Source organism: Crinia signifera, chromosome 8, assembly GCF_055691185.1.
Source record: "Crinia signifera chromosome 8, ASM5569118v1, whole genome shotgun sequence".
NCBI classification, from domain to species: domain Eukaryota; kingdom Metazoa; phylum Chordata; class Amphibia; order Anura; family Myobatrachidae; genus Crinia; species Crinia signifera.
This window is the reverse complement of record NC_139224.1, coordinates 51,662,350-51,681,422: the sequence shown is the minus strand read 5'-3', so window position 1 is coordinate 51,681,422 and position 19,073 is coordinate 51,662,350. Positions and strand designations below refer to the sequence as shown.

Sequence of the window (19,073 nt, the reverse complement as noted above, 5' to 3'; positions counted from 1 at the left end):
GTGACCCAACGGCACATTTGGACTCTCATACAAAGTTGGATGCAATCATAGATGATTGTTTAGAATGCATGTGAGTCATTTGCTACTGTTTTCCCAACAGCCTCCTGCACCAAGGGGGCTGTGAAGGTGGTGGAAGTAAGGGATAGTTATGTAAACACATCCAAAGTACATTTTGGGGGGTATGGGTAAAAAACGGACCCAGACAAGACCCCGGACCGGACATCAAAATCTGCAGTCCGGAGCTTGTAGTGTCCGGTCCGGGAGGTGTCTTTTCCGGGGGGGGGTGGGCACCCTCCCCCCTAAAGGTGTGTACACATGCTTTGATTTGGCTTTACAGATGGGGTGCTGGCATCTGCTGAAAGGGAGGGGGGGGCGGCGCCAGGGGGAAGCAGGGGAATGGCCCTCATTTCGGTATAGTAGAAATAGACTGTGCTGTCCAGTCTATTTTTACATTTGATTCTGATGCCGTGGAGCCATGTTACTGGGATCAAATTGGGATCAGGTGCTGCAAAATCAAAATAAATAGCGCAAATCGCTAAGCAATTTGACTAGATTTCTGCATGCACTGACTTAACTAGCAGGTGACAGCGACATGCGGACCACACATCGCCATCGCTCGAGGGGCATACACACAGAGCGATCTGTGCTTACTTTCTAAGCAAGCTAGTCAGATTGCTGAGAAGAGAGCACAAAATTGGTCCGTGTGTATGCCTCTTTAGATCTGGGTGTTATTTTGTTTCTTTGCAAAGTAAATCCTTTAAGTTTACATTTTGTATTTGCATCTTGTTCAGTCTGCATTCAAGGCACTAAACTACTCAGGTACCTATTATTTACAGGGAAAAAAAGGGGGTTTATTCCCTACCACCTGGATGGCAGAGAGTAAAGGCTTATTTTAATTAATTTTTTTGTGTGATTTTCATGATATGATATATTAAATATTTAATGTACTACCCAATCGGTCATTTATCTATTTAATATAAACCAGATAGCGCTCCACCACACACCTTACCTATTATTTGCACTCTGACCATTTGAAGTAATGTGTATGAATTGTATACAGCTATATAGCATTATTAGCATTTACAGTGAAGACACGCCTCCTGCCATTTTCCTGCCGCATCAGCTCCTGCGCGTTGCATGGGTCGGGAGGTACATTTACTACCTATGCCGAAACATGGATTTGGTTCAACAAATAGATTATGAAAGCTATAACATACATTGATGGCATCAGGACTCATTTTCATATAATGCCTCATTGTAGGCTACTTATGTTAATGACAGAATACCCCTGTATATGCTGTCAATGTGTGCGTCTGCATGTGAAAGCCTATCCCATCTGCTGTTTTTGAATCCTCAGCTGCAAATGTCATCATTGGTATCTTAGAGCTTCCAATAATTTAGGCAAGAATTAGGCTAGAAGTGGTCATCACTGAGGCTGCTTTTTAGCAAACACACCCACAAACACCAGGTTTCCACCGCTAAATACCAGGCTCCTGTCAATCAAACTACAGCTACTCTGAGACTGCTGTGTATGGATATTTTCTCTCTATTTGACCACACGCGCGTGTGTTGCGAACACTGAGCATGCGCAGTCATTCAATAATTGCTCGACTTGCCAATTCTGTGAATAACAATCCATGCTGAATTTGGCAGTATGACACTCCCATGAGACAGAACAGCTCCATGAATCTGTATGATCACCAATCAGCGGTCCATCAATGGACAGGCCAATCTGTACATACTAGCTAACCCTGTCTGTGTGCACATAGCTCATCCTGCACTTATCGTTTTCTTACTATGGCACCAGATTAAGGGCCAAGAGGCTCTGGGACCTAAAATGTTTATAGGCCTATACTAATTCCCCTTTTACACCAGCAACAAGATTGTCTAAAGTGCTAGGAATAATTGCCTTGTATATCACATACACTAGCAGTCACTACGGTGGAGGGATGCCGCCCTCCAGTTAGTAGAACGGTATTGTTCCACCCTTTTTACACCAGCCTGAATTCCTGGGTTGGCCAAACTCCTGGGAAAATTTACCAGGAATTCAACCCTGCTAGATAGCAAGACCAGCCTGGGATACAGGCCAGTGGGAAAGGTTCTTACCCGGCATCCTGGCTTGCTTCCAGTGGTGGCTTGCCTCCAGCGCCGGGTGGCGGCATACGATCAGGGTAGCAGGGTCCTGGTGGCGGGTGCCAGGGTCCGGGCAGCGGGTGTCGGGGATCTGGGCAGTGGGTGGGGGGATCCGGGTTCCAGACTTTGGGGATCCAGGCAGCGGCAGTTGGGTGCTTGTAGCGCCATTTGCCGGTCAGTGGGGTGTGAAGCGCTGCTGGATTTGAAAAGGCCTCACACCATAAAATGCTGGGACTAGGCCGGTGTGAAAGGGGCTAATCTGGGAATGTCCCTGCTTGAGCCCTGGACTGTATTCCCAGGTAAGTCCCTGCATTTTCTGGTGTGAAATGGGTATAAGAGGTGAATAAGCTGTGACCAGTGCTGTGTGGGTGTGGTCAGTGCTGTGTAGGTATTAGTGATATGTGAGTATGGCCAGTGCCATGTGGGTGTGGTCAGTGGCATGTGGGCCTGTACACCGCCTACACTAACAGCTGCAATTTCTTGCAAAATATATAGGGGGAGATTCTCTAAAGCAGGAATGCAGTAAAAACCCCGTTATCTGGGTTTTTACCGCATTTCGATATGCAGCAAAACCCGCAAGGGTTTTCGCTGTGGGGGGGGGGGGGGGTTGCTGGATACCCCATAGAAGCCTATAGGCTTCTTAACGCACCCACGCCGCCCCGAACGGACCCCCGCCACCTCGCGCCGACACCCCCTCCCCCCTCAACTGTGTCCAGGCAGCACAGCGCTGTGCTGCCTGGACCTGTGACCCCCTCCTCCCTGCACTGTATCCTCTTCCGGGTGCAGGGAGGAGGAGGAGAGCCCACATGTATGCAGCAGCCCCGGGTAATGGAGGGAGGGGGGGCCGCCGGGACCCGCAGCACATCGCCGGCAAGATCGCAAAGGACAGCTCTTAACGCAAGACCTGTCCTTAGCCATAATTATCGCATATGTTAGAGCATATGCGATAATTAGGTCTGCGGTAGCCAGCGATGTGCGGCGGTAAGGGGCCGCGGATGTTAGAGCATCCCCCCATATAGAGAAAGTGCTAAATGTTGTGGGAAAACTAGAAATACTTTTGCATTGCTCATGAGTTATGGCCAACCCTTTGGCCAGGAAACACTGGTCATTATCATTGTACCATTATCATGGGCCTATTTTTGAGGCCTGGAGCTTTAGCGACATTCGCTCCATTATTAATCTGGCCCAGTGTGGCCCATGTGAAGCATTCTGAATCCTTGAGATTCATCAGTATTTCCACTTGTATCCAACTAAGAATCAGACTTGGAGGAGTTTATATTAGCATGGCTTGTGTATCATAATGCAAAGGTGTTTCATGTATGGGCTTGGATGTTTCATGTATGGGCTACTGTATGAGAATGGAGGAAAGAGAGGGATGCTGGTTAACATTGTGTTTGTATGAGGAAAGACAAGGTCTGAATATAAATACACTACATTAAACAGCCTTGGATCCATAATATATGCCTGCAAGAAGCCAGACTGCTGAAGATCACGTTCACGTATCTATCCACCTCAACAGTCTTCCCTTTATTCCGTCTCTTCTTTCCCAGCCTGTTGTGTCTCCCGCATCACATTCATTATACAAAGCTTTATTTCCTTGTTGCTCTCTGTCTAAGATCTGTGCTCTTCCTTTGTTCCAGAGTCTGTGAAGTATTTAGAGTGCTCAGCTCTCACACAGCGCGGCCTAAAGACAGTGTTTGATGAGGCTATTAGAGCTGTGCTCTGCCCCCCTCCATCACGACCGAAGAAGCACCCATGTGTCTTGCTATAAAGGTGAGCTAGGTGGTGCTTTGTGTGTGAAATGTCTACTTCGCCTTTTATTATTGCAAGTTTGACCCCGCTGAAGGATTGTCAGCCCATAAATGCCATAATGTAGGGACTTGTATAGGCCTGGAGCTGGAAATAAAATATGCATGAAAACTGCAGCAGCTTCTTAATGTTCCTAGACCCATATTGCAATTAAATGATTAAAGCACATAACATTTCTTAGTTTTATGTATAAATATTCATTGGGACTGGGTATAGTAATGGTGCCATCAATAATGTGGTAATTATGCTCAATCTATTTGCATGCATGCTATTTATTTTTATGTATACATATATACGAACACTAAGGGGGGCATGCAATCCCATGCAATCCCGTGTCACGGCTGTCGATCCCTCCTGACAGCCTCCTGGCCCGTTTGCGGTTTGCCCGACAGCAAATTGGCAGGCGGGATTCAATGTCCCGCCTGCCGATCGGCGAAAAGGACGTGGATTGACGATCTACAGCCGGGATCGCGACAATCCACGGCCGTTATCGGCAAAACGGGCCGGACAGCATTTAAAGTCGGGCTCGTTCTGCCGTGATCCTCTTCAATGCTGTCGGTAAAGACAGCACTGAATAGGGCTCAGACGCTATTTCCCCCGACAGGAAACATAATAAAAATAAGGTTTTGACTGAGATGTTTATTCTCATCTGTGGGCTCCATAGCAGTAGCATCCCATTCTTCAATTATTGAAATTATGCCCTTGCTACCCTTGGACTATCTCTGATAATGGTGCCCAGGGATGACAAGAAGAGGGAGCAGGTACTAATTACCCTGGCCCAGGTAGGTTTAAGGGGCCCAGCAGGAAAAATAATCCCCCAAGCATGTCATTTTCATTCCGTCTTTTCCGGGCTGGCATAGACATGTCCCGAGATTTGACTATGCCTACCCAATCACTTGGGCCCATCATTGTTATGTAGGTCCCTGATCATGGCAGGGGATTCTTGTTGTGCCACATTCAAATTAATAATTGTTGTCATATATGCACAAATGCCAGTTCACATATACCAGGATTTCATACCCTCTTTATATAAATATGTATCTGTGCAGGATAAAGTGCACATGGTTTGAAGAGAAGGGGAGGACATCCTAAGTACTAATCACCCTCACACCCCCCACACACACACATTTGTGCCCATACCAGAGGTGTGGTTATGCCCCTCTGCCCTACTAGAGAGGCATCATTCTCCATAGCTGCTTAATTTTATATCCCATAGCGGTGCTCTACTATTTTTTATGAACAATAATAGTGGCCGACTATTGTTATTCCCCATAGAAATGTCTTTTCATTTTGTGCAGTATAGTAGTTCCAATTATACCACACAGTGCGCCAGATAATAATATGCCACATTCCTGTGCTCCCGTTTGGCAATATGGCCCATTGTATTGCTGGCAGTTCACAATGTGCCACACAGTGCCCTAGTTCATATTATGGCACAATGGCCAGAATGTAATTGTTTATCACTGAATGGGATCATTGGATAGACAGCAACTAGATCAACAAGCATTAAGTCGACACCACTACGTCGACATGTATGACGGTCGACATGAGTGAGGGTTGACATGGGTTAGGTCGACAGGGTAATTAGGTCGACACAAGCATTAGCTCAACATGGGGAAGGTCAACAGTCAAAAGGTGGACATTGGTTTTATTTACGTTGTTTTTTTTCCCGAATTTCGACATGGACACTGAAAGGTATCACCATGACCCCTGGCATGGCTCGCTGCGCTTGCCATACTTTGGGCATGGTGCCTCGTTACGCTCAGCACACTATTTACACCATGCCCTAGTGGATGGTAGGGCATTAATTACCACCTGTTGGCACATGTTGGTTCCAAAAGAAAATGTGCAAAACCCCATGTCGACCTTTTGACTGTCAACCTAATGATTGCGTTGACCTAATGACCCTGTTGAACTAACCCAGTGGTTCTCAAACTGTGGGTCCTGACCCCAGAGTGGGTCCCGGCCACCTCAGCATGGGGTCACGACTGTGTTGCTGATCATCAGGCTAATGTGTCTGTGGAGGGGGGACAGGGTATAACTCATTAAGTATACACCCAAAGCTTCCCACTTCCACCCCCCTGTTCCCTCTTCCATCCCCTGTCACTCTTTTCCATCCCCCCCATTACCCACTGCCTCCCTGTCACAAAAGCGGTCACTTTACTTTACTGACCACACATGTTGCGGCCATTCAGTAGTAACTTGCTGGGGTCCTGTAATAATTTTTAATGTCTGACAGGGTCCAGATCAAAATAGTTTGAGCACCCCTGAAATGACCCATGTCAGCCTTCCTGCATGTCGACCTTCCTGCATGTTGACCTTCAGTCATGTCAACCTTATTTATGCCATCCCCGGCACCTGATTGAATGATGCAATGGGCAGTGTTCCCAAAAACATGGGTAAGGTACAGTACAAATCTATGCACAGCGCTACCATTGCTGCAGCAGGTGCATTGTAGCAGGGCCCCAGGGGAATAAGGGGGCCACTGCTGCCACTCACTGCTGAGTGGGATTCGGTATGAAATCCTGACGGTTAAAATCCCGACAGGGTCGAAATCCCAAATGGGTCATAATACCGACAAGGACAAAATCCCGACATTTAAAGTCCCGACAAAGACAAAATTCCGACATTTAAAATCCCAACATGGTCAAAATACCGACATTTAGAATGTACAGGTGAAACAGTCAACATGATTTTTTTCTTCTAATCTAAAGTCGTGCCCTCATGTCCTAGATTCCTTTCTAGTGACATGTCGGTCAAAAAACAGTGAAAAAACCCATGTCGACCTTGCGACCTGTCGACAGAAAGTCATGTTGACTGTTTCACCTGTACATTCTATATGTCGGTATTTTGTCCTTGTCGGGATTTTCAATGTCTGGATTTTGTCCTTGACGGGATTTTGTCCTTGTCGGTATTATGACCCATTCGGGATTTTGACCGTCGGGATTTTGACTGCATCCCGCTGAGTGGCATATTGTGACCTTGAGTTGTAGTGGAGGAGGGGAGCCCGAATCACAAGTTCCCCCGCTGTGTTTTGTGCATCATAAATGTTGTGTTAAAATCTATAATTGTAGCCTCCAAATTATTTCAGTTTCTTGCTGACCATTTTCTATATTTTATTATTCAGCTATGCTCTCGGTTCCTATGAAAATGCAAATGACATTGAATGCCTGCTATTGACTTCATTTACTGTTTGACCAAAGGTGAAAGGATCATGGTGTCTCCTGAAGGCTGCAGAAATACAACGTCTCAGCTATTTCTAACTGTCATTTCTTTTGTGTTGTACAGGATTTCAGGGGAAGATTCTCCAGCTTGCACCAGCATAGCCCTTACGTCCATAACACCCCTATTACCCATGTGCCCCACAAATCACTTATGTACCTAGCTGCTCTAGAACACATCGTCCATTGCTATCCATTGCTTCTCTTCCTATAATTGTCTTCAGATATCCCTGTAATCCTGTAATACTGTTCAGACTATAAATAAATATATTGTCTTACCATGTGCCTTATCTGTATCCTACTCTATATATCATAACTTGGTCAGTATATACAGTGCTTTGCGTGACTCATCTCACCGCACATCTGTGTATTACAGGCTGCTCATATTTTGGCTCACAGATATTATTTTGTACGGTGACTGTTTGCAGGACTGTGTGATTGGTTTGCCATCATTGACATGATGATATAGCTGCTGTACGCAGAGACGCTGCTGCGAATGTGCATTATACTGGTGCATTGGTATGTGAAAGTCAGTACGCAAGGGTTAGCAGAGGAGAGGGACTGAATGGGGCAGGATGGATGCACGCAGAAAAATGAATGAGGCAGAGAGGGGGAGAATGAGTGTAAAGAATGACGCAGTGAATGGGGGGGAGGTCACTATATGACTCCCATTAACTCATTGTTTACCACTCAACAAGATACTTGAGAAGATATCAAGTGTTCTGTGCTAGAGCATCACCAGCACGGAAAGGGTTGCAGGCATGGGATATTGCATCGTTCCCCTGTCTCTTTTGGGAAATAGTGTCTTCGCTGCCTCATTGATGAAAGATTTAAAAAAAATGCAGCTGCAGAGTCATAGAAATAAATAGGAATCCGCAGAGGAAACACAGCAGCGCTAAAAAAAGACTGAATCTATTTCTCCTTTGCTCTCTTCATTATTTCTGTCTCTTTTCTTTTTTTAAATTCTCACTCTTTTTCTCTGTCCATTCCTCTCTCTCCCTATGTATTTATAGCTCTATCTCTCTCTCTCTCCCTCACTCCCACTCACTCCCCCTCTCTCCACCTTCTCAGCCCCTGATTGGTTTGCAACCTGTGTGCCACTGACAGACAAATCCTTGATATGGAGAGATAGAGACAGAAGAAAAGGGGCACTGAAACAATGTATGACTAGGAACAGGTTAAATAGAAGGAAGAGGGAGTATAAATGATTACGGAGGAAATAACGCCAGCAGCACCTAGGGGACTCACTTGTACATGTGAGATTGACCCAACCAAGTCATCATAAGCAGCACACCTACGTCTACCTGTGACAGACGCACAACTGGATGCTTGTCACTAGTGTAACAGCTGGACATATCAGGGTGCGTTAACAGGTAAGTAGCTCTGCAACAGGCACCAGACTGTACTGCCAGACATTCACCTGAAAGACTCAGTACAGAGATGCTTTACCTTTCTGAACGAAGCACCTGAGAATATCACTGTTCCTGCAAAATATCTGCAGCTACTGCATAGGATGCATTCACCTGTGCTTAGACATTTGCTCTAGCTATAGGATATATGTATTACTTTGTGGTTTATGTTGTGCCTTTATTTTTAGCTTTTATCATGTTTGTCTGCATCTGCACATATATCTACTTTGTAAAGTCAACGTGTCCCTTTGTTGCGGGTTTTCACCTTTCACTTGCACCATTATTGTTATTTATGTATTATTAACCTGATTTTCAATTACAATTGTGTCGCAGTCTGACTTTGTGTCATTTAGATATTGCATTAGCCTACACTTAAACCATACATGCCCCGTTTTATTGTATACACGGTATTAGAGTTTACTGTGATCTTAATATCTCTAAAACTATATTGATGTGTTAGTTACATACTGTAGTTTACTGTGTTGTGTGTTATTCGACTTTGCCGCTTTCCTTTTTTTTGTGTATCTATAACTGCATGTTCCTTATCCAAGTCTTTTTACAGTACACCAGGTATAGGAGTTCTATATCGCTCTCTATGACTACAGTCAGTATGTTACTGGGTACCTTTGTATCACATACACGCTATATGTTACTTTATGCCTTTGCATGGATTGCTTGGTGTGCCTGCGTCACTGAGTGCCTCTCTTAGTAACCGTCCTTGATTCTTTATTATTACATAAATAGAGTCTCTTCATTCTTTCTTTTTGTTCCCCCTGGTAATACTGTGCATTATATCTGTATATATTCATGTATATCACATTGCATTCCATTCTCTATTTATGAGTACGTTAGGTTCTCTGACATACAGTCTAGTAGTGGCAGAGTTAACATAAGTCAGGAAGTTAATTATCAGTGTCCGGTCACACAGTGGCACAGACCATGGGGCACAGCAATGCATGTGAGGTTGCTGATAAGGCTTAGAAGAAAAATAAATGGTCCCTTTTAAATGACACAACTAGCACTGATAAGCTCTACTGTAGCCATAAGTCTTTTTTTTTTTGTAAAACGCAATGAGCTATACGATGTCCTAGACTTCCAGCATCCCCTTGGGTTTATTAGTGTCTAATATACATTTTAAAACACCTTTGGCTTAAAGGAGTTCAACTTAAAACAATCTAAGCCTGCCAGACATCATACTGTACCTGCAAGTGGAAGTAATGCATGACTTCACTTGACCAGAAACAATGATTGCAGTGAAAGTATCTGCAATATCTTAGCACTAGCTTTGGTACATTATACAGTATATGCCATAGAAACACAACAGGACATAGAAACGTCCTTATGGACGATGTATATGTTTTGTCTAAATGTGTGTTGTTTATTGAAAAAAGATTTCCTTATCTTAAAAATAATAAATCAATTTTATAGTATTATTAGTGACATCATGTAATCATAAAGCAACAAGACCGACCGCATAGAATTGAACTGGGAACTGTTAACAGCACTATCCTCAATAAAGCAATATTGCTTTCACAACATATCTCATTTTAATTATTTACCAAAGAATTACACAAGGCCTCATTTCAACTACTGACATCATCACTATAGCAACCTATGATTCCCAAGAGGGCAGCCATATTTGAGGAGTCAAATCTTGGTCCTCTGAGCTGTCGAATGTCATTCATCACAGGGGTAGGCTCTGTTGTGTTACACCCTTGTAAGCTGAAATTTGAAACAAATATTGCTATGGAAACTTTCAATGTCTGTACATCAGTCCCAATTTCTCTTTGAGTTGTCAAATGAAAGTTTAACGGCTATAATGCATACCAAATTCATTCTACATTATTTGTTTTACATTTGGAAAGTGCCAGAGACATAATTAATTACTGTCATTACCAAGGAAAAACATGATCAGACCGCCCAGGCACCAACAAGTGTATGATGAATGAGAAGCGAGATCGATCAATTAATTTATAGAAACAAATTCTGCAAGCAAATAAAAATGTTTGTTTTTATTTATTTATTTCTTTTCTTACCAGATCTTAGACGCTCATCCAAAGGTAGACTGTGGTTCTAGCAAAGAGACAGTTACTGAAAAACTAAAGAACATAATTTAGTTTCTATGAAGAAGTAACAAAAAAAGGAATTACCCCCAAACCTCCAAAGACTTAACGAGAAGAAACAACTGAAGAATTATAAGCATGTTTTATTGAGTTAAGACCAAGACCAACCAAATAGTTTATACTGCAGGTGTATCAAATTTGACACATGATTGGAGAAAGCACAACTGTTGTATAAGCACAGTAAGCTAAATCCTGGCCAAATAGACTTATAATTAACAATCCAAAAAAATAATCAAAACATATCCAAAAACTTGGATTTTTTTTTCATGCACTTTCACAATTTTAAAAAAAAATGATAGGAAGAAGCACCTGGTAAATAACATTTTCCCTGAGATCTGGAGAGCTGTTCATGAGTCATTAAGATGGCAGATAAATCACCAAAGAATACCATGTTTTGACCTGTAACCAAGTATGACACCAACTTCTCCAACGAGCCTTCTCTCAAGCTCTTATGATTACATAAACACAACTCTGTATGCCAATGTATCCTCTACTCCTAGCTTGGCAGCCCCTAGGCTCCTCATTCCTCTAGTCTACCTAGTTGTATGTGCAGTAGGGTTGTGGGGTAACACCTTGGTCATATACCTGGCATGGCGAAGTCCTGCTGGACAGAACTCAGTTACAGCGCTGTATATTCTAAATTTGGCTTTGGCTGATGATCTTTTTATGTTGGGCCTGCCCTTTCTGGCTGCTCAAAGTGCTCTGTCATATTGGCCATTTGGCTCACCTGTGTGTCGGATTGTAATGACTCTTGATGCTGTAAACCAATTCACCAGCATCTTCTGCCTAACTGTGCTCAGCTTGGACAGGTATTTAGCTGTTGTTCGTCCAATCCAATCCTCAAAGTGGAGAAGATCCAAAGTAGCTAAAAGCGTCAATGTGACAGTATGGATTATCTCGTTCTTGGTTGTGCTGCCAGTAGTTTTATTTGCTGGGGTTCCAAAAGATTCTGGAATGTGTCATATTGCTTGGCCTGAACCGCAACAGGCGTGGAGAACTGGCTTCATCCTATACACAGCTGCACTTGGATTTTTCTGTCCATTGCTCGTCATTTGTATCTGCCACCTACTTATTGTAGCCGAGCTAAGAATGTCTGGAAATCGAGTTAGAGTGGCTCCAGCCCGACGGCAAGGTCCCGAACGTAAAGTAACTAAGATGGTGGCCCTTGCTGTGACTGCCTTCATCTTGTGCTGGCTGCCCTTTTATGCTTTGAACATAATTAATCTTCTCTGGCCACTGCCTGCAGGTCCAAGATTATATGGACTTTACTCGTTTGTTGTAGCGCTTTCCTATGCTAACAGCTGCCTAAATCCCATTATCTATGCGCTTCTTGCTCGTCCATTCCAGCGGGGGTTAAAACGTGTTCTCTGCCGTACTTCAGTAAGGGTGGCAGATGGAGATATAAATGGAGGAGTTGAAAGGGCACAAGGAGAGCTAAGCAGAGTTAGTGGCATTTCGCAAGAAAGAGGAAAACCAAAAGTCGATGGAATGGATGAGAATGGGAAGAGAGCGGAAGTCGAAGAACCACTGCAGCCAGTGGTGGGCCCATCTTCACAAAAGGCCCTTCCAGAGGAACTGGGGGCATCTGAGAAAGAAAACATGCTCGGCATAAGTTATTTGTGAAAGGGCAATGGTGGCCTATAAAACTCCCTTGGACATGTAAGTGTCTGAAGTGGAAAAGCAAATATTAAAACTCTAGACTGTAAAATGCCTGAAATGTGTGGCTATATCTTTTCAAGGACATACATAAGTTTATTTGAAAACAAGACTTTAAAATATAACTTTAGAATATGTCAATAACTCTGAGAAAAGAAAACTCCCGACTGGAAATCCTATGGACTGGTCTTTTAAACCATCTTTCAGTATAATTATTACTATAAGTATCTCCTATGAACGGCAGCTAACTGATATACTGTAGCATCCAAACATTTCAATTGAAGAGGAGTAAAGGACTGGGCAGCCCACAGAGTGAGATGATTACGATTTTAACATTCTCATTGCAAATGAGTTTAATAGTATGTCATAGATTGCAAGCTCTGCAGGCCAGAGATGCAATGAGCCAAAGAACTGCAACCTACGATGCTGTAATAGACCACTGTTGTATGATTTATCTAATCCAAACACTCTACACTTTCCATTTATACAATCGGAGAGGCTAACAACAGAGTTCAATGTTACTCAAAGACATATCTTTATCAAAATTTCATTCTGCAGTTATAAAACGAATGAGCAAACAAAAATACTTCTGCCATTTACGATACAGAACAGAGCTTCAGTTTCACTAACGCGCTATATTCACTCTCATGTTCTGTTCTTTTGTGTTTTATCCATTTGTAATTTTGCACTGACATTCAGAAGAATATTCTGAAGAATCAACTGTATAAATGAAAAAGTTACCACTAATTAAACGCTTACCAAGCAATAACTGGCATGTATTTATTGTATATTGAGTCGTTAATGAGAAGGTCTTTAAACCCTCAATAATTGTTTTGTACAAAACAAATAGATTTTATCTTCCCTCTCCAATATGTACTGTAATAAGTAAGCAAGCGGCGCACCAGGACGAAAGGTACTTGTAATCTATCAATATAAAGTGCTGTGACATTTCCATTTGGCCTTGAACAGCCAGCATTCTAGACTTGTAAATGTAAACTTGGGATATTAAACCTTTATAAATAGTTTATTGAGTTCTAATCAGATTTCCACTAAATACTACAATACATATGCACACAGTTGTTAATTAAAATACGGTAGATTTTCTTCAGATGTTTTTGAATGAACTGTGCATACTGACCGTTAATGTATTATACGTGTAAATATTGAAGTAACATTGTACAGTATAACCCGGTAATTTGAAGTACTGTAGCTGAGTAAACGAAAGGAAATTGAATGTAGGCGAAAGAAAAAACTCATAAAGAAAGGGAGAGTGATGTTTTAAAACTACTCTGAGATTTTGGTTAGTCGATTTTATTATTTTGACACGTTGACCAACATATGTATACTCTGTAGGTTAATAGCACATTATCAAAATTAAGATCATGAGTTATATCAAGAATTAGGACACTGAGTTAAATGATTAACTCCAACACCAGCATCTGTTCGATAGAAAAGTGAAGATTCAAGTCCTTGTTGTTCGGTAACAAAAAAATACATACAATGCTGAGTCCCCCGGTATTCAGCTATTGTGTCCACCGTGGATGTACCACAATGCAGCATGCGTGGGCTGCACAATGAGCCCAGATCTTTATATAATCGTAGCATGTCACCCATGAAATTTTATTGTATTACACCATTGTTAAAATATATGTACAGACTGTACAGTATACTGTAAAACCACATTATAAATTATACATAGCTTAAAAAATGTACCTCTTTGTACGTCATTCATTTTGGTTAAGGGATTTCTCCTGACAGTGATTAAATAATGGAACTGTCAGACATGGACAGACTAGTCTCATGCAAATATTCCCCCATATGCATGTTGGGAATTACTGTTGAAGAGTCCAAAATTAGATGTGTTTTAGTGGGGCAGATGTATTAAGCCTTAACAAGAGATAACTGCAAGGGTGATAAAGAGAGATAAACGTCCAGCCAATCAGCTCCTAACTGCTATGTTTGAAAAAAAAGTCAGGAAGGAGCTGATTGGCTGGACGTTTATCTCTCTTTATCGCCCTTGCATTTATCTCTTGTTAAGGCTTAATACATCTGCCCAAGTATTACTCTAATGTTACTATCATTTATACTGGAAGCTTGGAAAGCAAATCTGTTATTCCAGGTGAAAGCAATTCTGTGACCCAATGTAAATATCGAATCTGTGATCCCATGTGAAAGTAAATCCGTGATCATACTTGAAAGTCAATCAGTGATCCCACGTGAAAGCATATATACGTGGTAGAACGTGAAAGCAATTCTGTGATCCTACATGAAAGATTTGGAGAAAGAGTATATTTCAAAAATATTTCAGCATTTTGAAAACATTACACATTCTATGACACTTCCAGGTGTGTGCACGCACAAGACGCTTGCATGCCCCGTGGCAACGGAGCTTGCCCCGGGTCCCTGCCGCCGGTCCCCCTTCGCCCGTCCCCCCCCCCCCCCGCACCCTGCCTGTCTCCATGAAGCGGAGACATGCAGGGAGACGCTGCCCAGCCGCCATGATACTGGGATGCGCATGCACGTGCGTCCCTATTGCCAGCGCTTGCCAGAGGAATCTGGCGGGCGCCGGCGTTGAATGAGGCCGGACTCTTTTGTATTTGAATATGGAATAATGATCATCTTTCCTGCCCATAAGTACTCAGTAAACAAGAAAAAAATATCTGTAGTGGAATCATCAACATCTGCATAATCTCTTTATATATCATCTATATATATGTATGTCTAGTGTCCGTGAGTCTCCGAAATACTGCCACCTGCTGGCAGAGAGTGAAACTACATCTCTTTCCCACACATGCAAAAAACACAGAAGGTAGCAGACTAGCTTTTGAAGCTTTTGCTTCGAGAGGGCTTACTAGTTAATATATATATATATATATATATATATATATATATATAACAACTCCAATAGACCGGCACACTCACTGCTCCCACGCTGTAGGTTGCTTTGCTGGGTGCCCACACTAAACGATTTGTACATATATTGTTGGGTGGTGCGGCACTCCCCGCATATTCAAGACAGGAGACAGCCTTTTAACCCGTCTCCTGTCTTGAATATGCGGGGAGTGCCGCACCACCCAACAATATATATATATATATATTATATATATATGTGTATATTTTGATTTAATTAGAAATAGCACCAAGCTACAATAAGTTCAATTAGTTATAGGGCAGATTCAGACCTACTTCCTGATGATCATGACAAGTGAAGAAAAAAAGTAGCAGGCTTTTATCGCCACATGTACATTGTAGCCCAAATGTGATAATCGTCCACTGTACTAATTCAGATCATGTCTTAAATTGGCCAAATAGAACACAGTAGCATAGAATGTGAACAATCTATAACGTTATCAGGGTTTTAGTTTTATTTTATTAGCAGCTCATCTTATGGGTGCCGTAGTTGTTTTTTTTAGCACCCCTTAACATTATTACCCCCCATTCAGCTGTTATGTCTGAAGAAAAGAGAAATATATATGATAAGTTCATACTCAGTAACTGTCCTGGTACCTGAGAATTTGAAGAAGAAAAACAGCTAAATTGTGACTCTGTTGCTCTGGCTACAAGGTATTGTACATAGTATCAGGATGCCGGCGTTCACAATACAGATGCCTGATTCCGGGAGGCTGGCACCAGAATACTGACATCTATGAGGCTGCCAGCACCAGAATTCCGACTGTGGGGATGCTAAACGTAAGTATGCCGGAGTAGGTTAGAGTCAGGCCAGAGACAGAGGCTGCAAAAAGTGGGGTTATGGTTAGGCTGTGGGGAGTGAGGGTTAGGCACTTGGAAGGGCAGTAATGGTTAGGCTGCATGATGAGAGGGTCGGGCTTCAGGGGGGAGGGTTAGGCTGCAGGGAGGGAAGGTTAGGCACTTGGAAGGGGGGTTAAGCTGCAGGGTGAGAGGGTTTGGCTGCAGGGGAAGGGTTAGGCTGCAGGGGAGGAGGACTAGGCTGCAGGGAGGGAGAATTAGGCACTTAGAAGGGGGTTAGGGTTAGGATGCGGGGAGGGAGGGTAAGGTTGCAAAATAACAGGGTTGGGCTGCAGGGGTGGGTTAGGCTGGGGGGGGGGGGTTAGGCACTTAGAAGGGGGTTATGGTTAAGCTGCAGCCTGGGAGGGTTAGCTACTTGGAAGGGGGTTAGGGTTAGGCTGCAGGGAGAGAGGGTTTGCTACAGGGGGAGGGTTAGGATACAGGGGAGGAGAACTAGGGTGCAGGAAGGGAGAGTTATGCCCCTTTCAGACCGCACTAAAAAAACGGTATTTTGCAGATTTTTTACCGTTTTAAAATGGTAATCTGTGCAGTATGAAAGGGGCAGAGTGATTTTAACATTTCCAAAAAAAAAAACAGTTTTTGGAAACGGTAAAAAAGCAGGGTCCTACCCATTTCAGACCCGGTATTTTGGCACCAAAATCGGGTCTGAAACAGTATTTAGGACCCAGCCAATAGTGGTCCGCTCTGTGCATATCTAATGAGCGGACCATTATTGGTCCCCCCCCAACTTGGGCAGCGCAGGGAAGGGAATGATCGCGCTGGGGGTCCCTACAGTGTATGTTAGATCAGTGGCGGGGTCCCTGCAGCGGATGGGAACTAGTAGCTGCAGGGACCCCGCCACTGATTTAACATACACTGCAGGGACCCCCTGCCCCCAGCGTGATTATTCCCTTCCCTGTGCTGCCCAGGTAGGATCCGGGCAGTGGGGTTGTGGGGCTGGCTGCTGCTCGGGTACCTGAATGCCCGCACAGCGCTGTCATTCCTCCGCCAGTCCCGGCCGCGATACAGTAAGGCAGCAGTGCCTGGGGATCCTGAATGCCCGCACGGAGCTGTCATTCCTCCGCCAGTCCCGGCCGCGCTGCAGCACCTCCTGCACCACTGGGTATGGGTGAAAACCGGACCAGGACAAAACCCCCGGACCGTCGGACCGGACATCAAACTCTGCATTTTGTAGCTTGTAGCCTCCGGTCCGGGGGGTGTCCTGTCCGGGGGGGAGCTGCCTGTCACACCTGTCACCAGGGAGAGGAGGAAGGAGAAAATAAAGCCTCCCTGTATGGTCCGGGCATGTAGCAAAAACCGGACGGTCCGGACCACCCGGGGAGGCTGTAATCTCCCCTTCCCCATGTCCCTGGTGATAGCTATCACAGGGACCCCCCCCGGACAAGACACCCCCAAGACAGGACATCCGCCGGACCGGACCCTACAAGCTCCGGACTGCAGATGTTGATGTCCTGTCCGGCGGTCCGGAGTGTAGTCCGGGTCCGGTTTTTACATAGTCCCTCCACCACCTCCTTCTATTCCGGCAGCCGCTCCCCGGGAACTTGGAAGATGTAGAGCCAGCAGAGCACAAAGATGGCCAGGGCGCTGGCATCCGCCGGGCACTGGGTGCGGGGGCATTTCCACCACATTCTGCATCTTATCACCACATGCCAATAACCTGGGGGCCCTGTGCGCCCTACTCTGTGCTGAGCGAGGGCTGCGGCATCCTGGAGGCTCCCCCTATGCCCGGTGCTACCCCCGTCCTCTCAGCCCGCTCCGTTATAATCCCGCAGGTCACGCTCCCCTGTTATCTGTGGCCGGGTCCGGGCTCCTGGGGGGGGCAAACTGATTCATAGGAAGGGGGGGGGCACAGTAAATAAGCCCAGGGGCCCTCACTAATGTTAAGATGGTGAGGGGGGGGGGGGGGTAAACTGCCCAGACCGTACCGCTTTCACCTGCTTTAGACCAGGTATTTACATGCGGTGTGAAAGGGGTTAAACTTGCTCTGACCCGTTTTGAAAAACGTTTTAAATACCTGGTCAAAGCAGGTTTTGCGGTGTGAAAGCAGCATCTGGCATTTGGAAGTGGGTTAGGGTTAGACTGGTGGGAGGGAGGGTAAGGCTGCAGAGTGAGAGGGTTGGACTGCAGGGGTGGGTTAGGCTGCAGGGAGGGAGGGTTAGGCACTTAAAAGGGGGTTATGGTTAGGCTGCAGTGTGGAAGGGTTATGCTGTAGAAGTGGAAGGCTAGGTTGGGGGGAGGGTTAGGCACTTAGAAGGAGGTTATGGTCAGGCTGCAGGATGAGAGGGTAAAGCTGCATGGAGAGATGGTTAGGAGTGGCAGGAAGATAGTAGGTATACTTACCTGACCCTGTCAGGGTTCCCTCCTATGGGATTCTGGCATCAGTATTCTGATCAATTGCACAGCATATAGCATTCTGCCTTACATACAGTATAAAAAGGTGATTCATTTGTATTTTGTATGATTACAGATTTATTACAGTAGTGCAAAAACAGGAGAAAAATATTTAAATAGGTTAGGATGTTGTGACAAAATGATTTGCTTTCTAGGCGGTATTCAATGTGTGCCTATATATTGGACAGACGGGAATATCAGTACACGTCTATTCAGTGCGGTCACGGATCGGGTGAAAACGAAGTTGAATGTAAATTAGACTTATTATCTGCACAAAGTGCAGATATTTCCTCTTGGCTTTAAAAAATCTCAGATGAGTTGCGGTCAGTGGCATATATATATATATATATATATATATATATATATATATATATACAGTATATGGTGCATTGTGTGGGTGCACATGAGCCCCTATGTTGAAACACACTCTGCACCCATATTTTCAATACTTACCTCTCTGTCACGCAGTAGTGACAGTGAGTATTAGTCCATACCTCCCAACTTTTGTGATGATGAAATAGGGACACTCGCGTCCGAAAAGGTGGCGGGACATATGCAAATGA

The 19,073-nt window shown here is 44.3% G+C and overlaps 2 protein-coding genes across 3 annotated transcripts in view; both read left to right on the top strand.

The window, feature by feature from the left end:
- The window catches only part of RAC2 (Rac family small GTPase 2), an 85,991-nt gene extending 78,549 nt beyond the window's left edge, over positions 1–7,442 (top strand). The window contains exons 6-7 of one of the 2 annotated variants that reach the window (XM_083156364.1): positions 3,774–3,906; positions 7,231–7,442. In XM_083156364.1, the coding sequence (XP_083012490.1) occupies positions 3,774–3,904 (131 nt within the window). In that variant the 3' untranslated portion in view covers positions 3,905–3,906; positions 7,231–7,442. The other variant, XM_083156365.1, reaches the window with a different exon arrangement.
- Positions 7,443–7,575: 133 nt separating this feature from the next.
- SSTR3 (somatostatin receptor 3) lies at positions 7,576–13,120 on the top strand. The gene is made up of 2 exons (XM_083156363.1): positions 7,576–8,536; positions 10,612–13,120. The coding sequence occupies exon 2, from the start codon at positions 11,107–11,109 to the stop codon at positions 12,316–12,318; it is 1,212 nt and encodes a 403-aa protein (XP_083012489.1). The 5' UTR covers positions 7,576–8,536; positions 10,612–11,106; the 3' UTR covers positions 12,319–13,120.
- Positions 13,121–19,073: the final 5,953 nt, after the last annotated feature.